This window comes from Micromys minutus (assembly GCF_963924665.1).
Source record: "Micromys minutus genome assembly, chromosome: 18".
In the NCBI taxonomy this organism is placed as follows: domain Eukaryota; kingdom Metazoa; phylum Chordata; class Mammalia; order Rodentia; family Muridae; genus Micromys; species Micromys minutus.
The window spans coordinates 26,196,760-26,204,848 of record NC_137953.1 but is presented as its reverse complement, the minus strand read 5'-3'; the positions used below and the strand labels follow the sequence as shown (position 1 = coordinate 26,204,848).

Sequence of the window (8,089 nt, the reverse complement as noted above, 5' to 3'; positions counted from 1 at the left end):
GTTTTGATTTTGCTTGTTTGTTTGTGTTAACCTGACACAAACTAGAGTCATCCGAGAAGAGGGAACCTCAACTGAGAAAGTACCTCCACCAGATTGACCTATGGGGCTTTCTTGACTGATAATTTATGTGGAAGAGTCCTGCTCACTGTGGATGGTGCCACTCATGGGAAGGTGGAATAAGATGATGTAAGAAAGCAGGTGGACCTTGCTGGGCATCAATGGGAGGAGAAGCCCTTGGTCCTGCCAAGGTCTTGATGCTCCAGTGTAGGGAAATGTCAGAGTGGGGAGGCGGGAGAGGGTGTGTGGGTGGGAAAGCACCCTCATAGAAGCAGGGGGAAGGGGATGGGATAAGGGGTTTATGGAGGGGAAACCAGGAAAGGGAATAACATTTGAAATGTAAATAAAATATATCCAAATTAAAGAAAGGAAGGAAGGAAGGAAGGAAGGAAAGGAAGGAAGGAAGCAGGCAGAACAAGCTAGTAAGGTTACTCCACAGTTTCTGCTTTATTTCCTGTCTCCAGGCTTCTGCCCTATTAACTATGACTGAAATTGATACTAGGGTGGGGGCACTGTAACAAACCTGACCCCGTGTTTTGGGGAGAATTGTGCTCTCATTGGAACGTTGGGCTGGAAACGCCATTGAGTGCTCAGAACTCAGTGGGCTGTTCCCTAGGCTCGTGGAGAGGTCACAAATCTGGAGAGCAGTGCAGATGGCCTGCGGAGGCCTGCCTTGTGACATTCAGAGTGAAGCAAAGGTCCGTCGGAGCCACTGAGTGGTATTTGGCATTCAGACCTGTGGCTCTAGGTAGCCAAGGCTGAAGAATGGTTATGGTTAGCTTACAGGCCATTCCACCAGGTTCCCCTCAGGGACCTAGCAATGTCTTACACCAGCTGCTGTCACCTGCTGCCACTGACAGGTATGCCTGCTACCCTTTCCATCCTTGGAGCCCCTTCCTCTCCCTCTCTACCCGATCTCTCTGCCCTCCTGGCTCTCTTGCTGCCTCTACTCCCTCCCCAGGTTCTCACCCCTCTTCCCCCAATAACCCTCCTTTATACCAGATTTGTTGTATGGAGTTGTCTCATTGAGTTCTGGTCACTCAATGGTCTGAGTACTAATTACTCAGGGACACACCTTGGGATGGGCCTGCCAGGTACTCCCTCAACCCTTCATAGTAGTCAACGGCAGACCAGAATGACCAAAACAAACTTGATTTTCTGGCGGCACAATAGATGCTGGCCGGCTGGAGCTAAGAAGTTAGCAGCAACTATGGAGAGACCAGCATCACTGAGATAAATCCTGTGGGAATATTTCCTTAGGGTCAACACAAAGACGCTGTGGTTTTGTTGAGGCTGTGTCTTATACTGGTAGCTGAACTTGGTAACACGTAGGAGCCTCTCAGGTGGTACTGGTCTTAAAAGCAGGGAGCTGAAACTTGACCCCATGAAAGGCCAGTAGAGGTCACTGGTGAATGTGCAGACTGTTGATGCAGAAGCCATAGAACCCAAGGTGTCAGGGAGAGACACTGGGGGTTGGCACCATGTGTCAGGGTCAGAGTCTCCAAAGAGATCCCAAGAGAAGGTACAATCTGTCTGCAGTGAAGGACTCAACATGCTAGAGTAAATGTACATGATTCACCCAAGAATGACACCCCGGACTCAAATAACATGCTGGGGTTTCCCCATTACCGAGATAGAGAGACAACCAAGTGAGCTCACAGGCCCCATTGAGAGAATTTTAGGGTAGGTGACCTCTATGCTAATTTGTTGGGTCCATCTCTACGGAGATTCCATTACCTAGTGTGGGGCTGGAAACTTGCTGGGGAGGTCTGGAGCCTGTTTCTGAAGAAATAGCTGAGAAAGTCTGGAAACTGCCACTGACCCATTGTCCTTGCCTCCAGCCACTGGCGGGGCATTGAAAACAGAGATTTAGGACTAGTCTCCTTAGCTACCAATTTGAAACCTGTCATGGACCACCAAGGTCAACAGCAGTGTGTTGAGGTAGCTAGAACATGTGCTTGGATGTGGATGGCAGGATACTATTCTTCTTTTGTGGAGCTTTCAAAGATCTTGCTTGAGGTTAAAACCAGGAAGTGACCTACGTAGTTTAAAGCTGTTAGTGTTTAGCATCTAACCCAACTTGAGTTCTCTGTCATTCTCTTCTTTATTTGTCTTCAGACATGCCAGAAAAGAGCATCAGATCTTATTACAGATGGTTGTGAGCCACCATGTGATGACTGGGAATTGAACTCAGGACCTCTCGAAGAGGACTTCTGAAAGAGCAGTCAGTGCTCTTTACTGGGTGAGCCATCTCTCAAGCCCTCAAGTGGTTGTTATTGCCTGTCTCCAGCTCCATCCCATCTCCCCCACCCCACCTCCCCAGGGCATCCTGCTCTCTACCTTTCCCAAGCCTCTGCTGCCCTTTCTTTCTGCCCCAGCTCCAACTCTTTATTATGCAAAAAGCCACATTCCTTACTTAACTAGTAGGCTAGGGAAAGTCACCTCGGTGGCCTCAAGTACTGATAGGAAAGTGACATTTGCATATCTTGCTAACTGGGTATTGCTGGCTTTCGATAACCACGGGAAAACACCAGCACACACTTTTTCATATCCAGAAAATACAACATTTCTGGGTCCTAGACGCTGTTCACTCCAGCTGGTACACTGCACACATTGGCATCTCTTTTCTGAACCAGGCATGGTGACCAGACCTACTGTGGTTGGCACCTTCAAGCCTGTTGAAGCTGCTGAGACAAGAGACCCTCAAGAGTTGCCTCTAGCCACTGTGAGGGAAGCTGGGAGTCAAGGCTAGCTCCCTCAACAGGTAACACCACCTAGGGACCCCAACGTTGGCCCCAGATCCCGGTGCCTCAGTGGAAAGGGCTTTGTGCTACACAGAGCACCATCAGCCTTTGTCCTGCTGTCTGTCCTTTGGATGCTTGTGTACACAGCAGCTGCCCTTAGGTAAATGGTTGGCAGCCCAAACTCTTGGCTGTTGTTGGGAGAACAAGACAGAAGCCAGAGAAACCACTTTATTGTAATGAGCTTTGATCAGGGAATAAGGGAGATGGATCTGGGGCGTTGAAAATAGAGAACCTGGGGTTTTCCCTTGTGAGCTTGTGGCCCCGGGAATAGAAGCAGTATGGTAGGTGTTAGAAAGCTGTGGGGCAGGGCTTTACAAATGCTTGCTATAGCTTCCCCAGGGAAGGTGATTCTCTGCCAGCCGCCTCAGGCACTGGGACCCTTTCGGGCAACCACGAAGCATAAACCATCATTGACGCAGTAGGCCTCTGAGTAGCTGAGGGAGACGCAGTTGCACCTCAGCACCTGACAACCAGCATCTTGGATAGCCTTCTCTACTGTCTCCTTCTCCAGGTAGACCCCAGAGAACTTCTTGGGACCTACCATATAGTGCTGGAAGCGCAGAGTAACCAAGGTAACCAGGTGCCCCCCTGGCTTCAGCAGGTTAGCCAGTCTGCGCAAAGCTGCTCGGTAGGTATCGACGTCATGACATGCGCACTCCATGGCCAGAAAGGTCAGCACGCAGTCAGCCAGAGGCACTTGAGCTGACCCCAGTGGGGGCGCCTTGGTCACATCGCATCTCAGTACACGAGTGACTGTCCTTCGGAGTTTGGCTTCTTTCTCCTGCCACCTGCTCCTGTTGAGAGGGTCAGAGAGAAGCCGTGAGGATTACGACGGATAGTATGACCATAACGAGCCGAGATAATAGATGATACAGTTTGTAATTATAAGAAACACCTTTTGTGGTACTTGGCAATAGGCCATGAAGCTGGAAACCGAGGCACGGAGCTGCGCACAGCCACCAGTAGTGGTGGGTTGGGCCTTTGATTGTGACCTCCTTTTTTACACCTCCCTTCTTCTTAAAATCATTTAATCTTTTTGGTGTATTTTATTATTATTTTTGTATGTCTGTGGGTGGGTGCACACGTGTGTGGAAATAGGCATGCACATGCTTGCACATGCGTGTGGAGGCCAGAGTAACCTCGGGTGTCATTTCTTGAGAGCTGTCTCCTTTTTCTTCTTTTATTGACACAGCGGCTGGGGAGACCCAGAGTTGCTACAGACTCCAGCATCCTCCAAGCTACTCCGGGGGATCTCAATACTTATTGTGACTGTGTGGGTGGATCTGCCACCTGCCGCCCTGACTGGGTTTGACACTCTCCTCAGCTTGGTGTACCGAATAGTTTCTTTAAAGATGCAGGTCCGGAACTAGGGTGACTCAGTGGGTAAAGGAGCTTGCTGCCAAGCAAGTCTCAGAGCTGAGTTCAATCCCTAGGACCTACGTGTTGAAAAAACAAAACCAGTTTCTACAGGTTAACCTCTGACCTCCACATATCAACTGTGGAATGCATGCCATCACACACACACACACACACACACACACACACACACATCAGACATACATGTATACCTACACATGTGCATTGTACACACACATACATGCACACATATACATGCATATACATATGCACATTAACTTAGAAATATATACTTTCACAGACAAAGACATATACACATTCACATACACTTATTCATGCTGCATCGACACATAATCCAAACACAAATACATATTTGCACATTCATACACACGTGCACACACACTATATCATGTCACTCTTGACAAAGCAGAGTGGGTGTGGTGTGAGCTGGACAATCAGCAGAACATCCTGGAGGAGGTGACACAGAAGCTGGTGTGGCCTTGGTGGTCCTCCTGGTGCCTGACCACGCCCTCGTCATACGTGGGTCTGCAGCCCTTGCTGGGTGGCTCCTGTCACTTGCATAGTCTTTCTGAGACACATCCCTGTTCCCTCACCTCAACTACAGGCACTTGAGCTACCAGGAGAGGTCACCTCTAGCCCAGAACTTTGCTCTCCTTGTCCCTGTTGAAACCTCTCCTGTGTCACACCACCTCTCTCTGTCTAGCCCGATGGTAGCTGACTTCCTGTGTAACAGAAGCTCCACGGGGCTCCCTCCTTCTGGATGTGTGTGTGTGTTTGACGCATGACATCCAGATGGACTATCTTCCAGGCCCTATAATTGTGTTCCTCTAACCATGACCAATGTAGACTGTTCTGGATGGTAACAGAGTCCGAATTCTGTTCCAATATTTCAGGACAGAAATATTAATCTGCTTTTACTCTGCTCTGAGGACGCTCTGTAAGCCAGGGTCTTGGTTTCCCAACTGTAGGATGTAGGTCAGAATCACTGATCTTTGCAGCTCCAGTTGGAGCATATACCCTCTGTGAACCGAAGTGACAAAGGACCTGCAGAAGGTCACTGTTCTTTGTCACAATGCTGAGGGGACAAATGTGGGGTACACCCCACAGCCTGTCTTTTCATGACAAGTGTGGTCTCCAAAGTCGAAGGAGACACTGAACCAGCTTCCAGAACCGAGTGGGTGTGGTGGGAGCCAGAATGTCAGCAGGACTTTCTGGAGGAGGTGACATAGAAGCAGGTGTCACAGCTGGGTTGCGCGAGTACAGAGAAAGGGCCAGATGGTTTGGGGAAGCTGGAGGTGGGACTGACCCAGAGGGAATGTTATAGGTTCACGAGGTTAAGGCGGGCCAAGAGGAAAGTGAGGTGGGTGGTGGGTTCCTGTGCTATCCTGAGCACCAGAGGGGCCTTGTCTGAGAAGGACGGGGTGGGTGGACAACGTGGGACCACTTGCAGGTACCTGTCTCCCTCCAGCTCACACACATGCTGTACTATGGAGGACCAATCATAGGCTCCTGGCTCCTTCTTCAGCCATTTCTGCAGCTCCTGCAGGTTCTGCGGGGTGTAGTCAGTGGCGATGATCTCCCGGAAGACCTCGCAGGCTGACAGCAGCTGGTAGATGGTGGGGCCTGAGCCAATGTCAATCAGGACATCGCCCCCCACACCTCCTGTGGAGAGAGCGAGCATGGCATTCTGGGTACCCTGACTTCACTTCCTGCTGAGTGACTCCAGGATGCACCATCTGGGAAGGGCAGCGGCCCCCTTGCCTCTGGGCTGTGTGTTGACAGTACTGGGGAACAATGCAGGGGATGGGGTACAGCTGACATTCTCAATTGCCTCCCCATTACCCCCCAGAATAATTAATAGAGTGGCAGGGGTCTGACGTCAGCCAGTTCTCCTTTTAAAGATTTATTTATTTTATGGACATGAGATATGAGTACACTGTAGCCGTCTTCAGACACACCAGAAGAGGGCACTGAATCATGCTACAGATGATTGTGAGCCACCATGTGGTTGCTGGGATTTGATCTCAGGACCTATGGAAGAGTAGTCAGTGCTCTTAACCGCTGAGCCATCTCTCCAGCCACACCAGCCAGTTCTTAACAGCCCTTCTCTGGTTTGCTAGAAGAGGCAGGCACACATATGAAAGTGAGGCAGCCTAGGGTATGTCCTCTCAGCCCGCTCTCTCCCTTCCGCAGTCTCCTTTTATACCCACTGTGCCTCTGCCAAGGACCAATGCCTGTACTCTGCCCCAGCTTTCTCCAGGAGCACCAGACTTCTCTTCCTCTGTATTCTGAGGTTTCTCCTTGCTATCCATTCCTTGGCACTGAATGTCTGACTAAGAAGGCTTTCAGGGTGTGTGTGTGTGTGTGCACTGAACAACCTCCAGGGTCACACAGAACACACCCTAGCCATTAGATCTGGGCCACTTGAAATGCTTTCTTATTCCTGGTGTTACTATTAGCTCTCTCTGACTTTGACTGACCACCTCTCTCCTTCCCCACCTTGCTGAGCCTTAGTTTCCCCTTAGACATGGGGAACAAATTACGGAAACTGGTATTCATGTATATAAGGAAAAATTTTCATATGATTTTTTTTTATCAGACTCAGAGTCAGAAAGGCTACAGAGCTTTCTGAAAGGCCTCTGGCAGAAGGAGAGGGAGGAGCAGTCCTGGTGCCTGGTCTCATGTCATTCCTCTCAGCATGGGCCAATAGATCCACAAATTTGGGTGTACCCCTCAAAGTTCACAAGTGTAGCGGCTGAGGCTGATCACGGCTGCTAGCCAAGCTCATTGTTCCTGAGGCATGGCTCCCCTGGATCTGCAAACATTTCCATCTCCAGGCTAGTCACCTCTGTAGCATCTGTATGTACAGAAAGAGCAATTCCTGTTGGCATGGCTCCAGCCCCTCCCTAGGTGACCTCAGCCACTCACCTGTAGAGAAGGTCTGGTAGAGGTTCTGCAGGCTGAACTTCACGATTTCCCGTTCTGCCACTGTGCCAGAGTCGAAGCTGTAGAAAGTGGTCAGGTAGTCTTTGGGAGTGAACTCCTTTTCATAGTCCTCGCCTCCCATGAGCACCTTGCCCTTCTCCATTCCAGCCAGCCTACACAGCTGTCTGTACTCCCTTCCCCTTGCAGAGTGCCCACTCCTTCCCACCCTGTCTTTTATAATCTTTCTAACAGACTTCCTTCTCAGGGAGGAGCTCGGTAGTCCCTGCAGATGGTGTCAGAGTGTGGGTGTCAGATTTCTGGCTCTATTTGATGTTTTTTTTTTTTTTTTTTTTTTTTGTGATGACACAAGAGAATGCTAGAGTCCTGTCATGGGTCACTGGGTCCCCAAACTCTCATCCCTAGCTCTCTAGGGTGCTGTGTTGACCTGTGGGATCCAGAGAGGGAGAAAATGACAGAGGGACAGGGATATACAAACAGACAAGACTAAGAGGCAGAGACCAGAGATGGGGACCTGCTCAGGGATGCTTCACTCCTGAGGGTGAGAGTAGAGGGTGGGAACATAGGGCCAGGGCCCTGGCCAACACATTCCGGGCCCCTGGGCTTCGTCTTTGATATGGCAAACTAAACAAGAACCAGAGAAGACGTGCTCCTCGGGCTGGGGAAGTGGGAGGGTCAGAGAATGTTAAAATCTCTAACAGCTAGTAAGGGAATCTGCAATGATCACACACACACACACACACACACACACACACACACACACACACACACACACACACAGAGGCTTGCCTCATCTCTTTGCAAAAGTCATCCAAAGGTTAGAGCTTCTGGGTAGCAAACTTCAGAATGGGTTCCCCAGGGGACAAGCATTGGGAGGATGGGAGTCACACTGTGGGGAAAGTTCATGA

At 50.0% G+C, this 8,089-nt stretch overlaps 1 protein-coding gene across 1 annotated transcript; it reads right to left on the bottom strand.

The window, feature by feature from the left end:
* Nucleotides 1-3,033: 3,033 nt before the first annotated feature.
* INMT (indolethylamine N-methyltransferase) lies at nt 3,034-7,358 on the bottom strand. Its single transcript, XM_080931829.1, has 3 exons — nt 7,167-7,358; nt 5,693-5,900; nt 3,034-3,655 (listed from the first exon to the last, which is right to left on the bottom strand). The coding sequence occupies exons 1-3, from the start codon at nt 7,324-7,326 to the stop codon at nt 3,226-3,228; spliced, it is 798 nt and encodes a 265-aa protein (XP_080787955.1). The 5' UTR covers nt 7,327-7,358; the 3' UTR covers nt 3,034-3,225.
* Between the last annotated feature and the right edge of the window lie 731 nt (nt 7,359-8,089).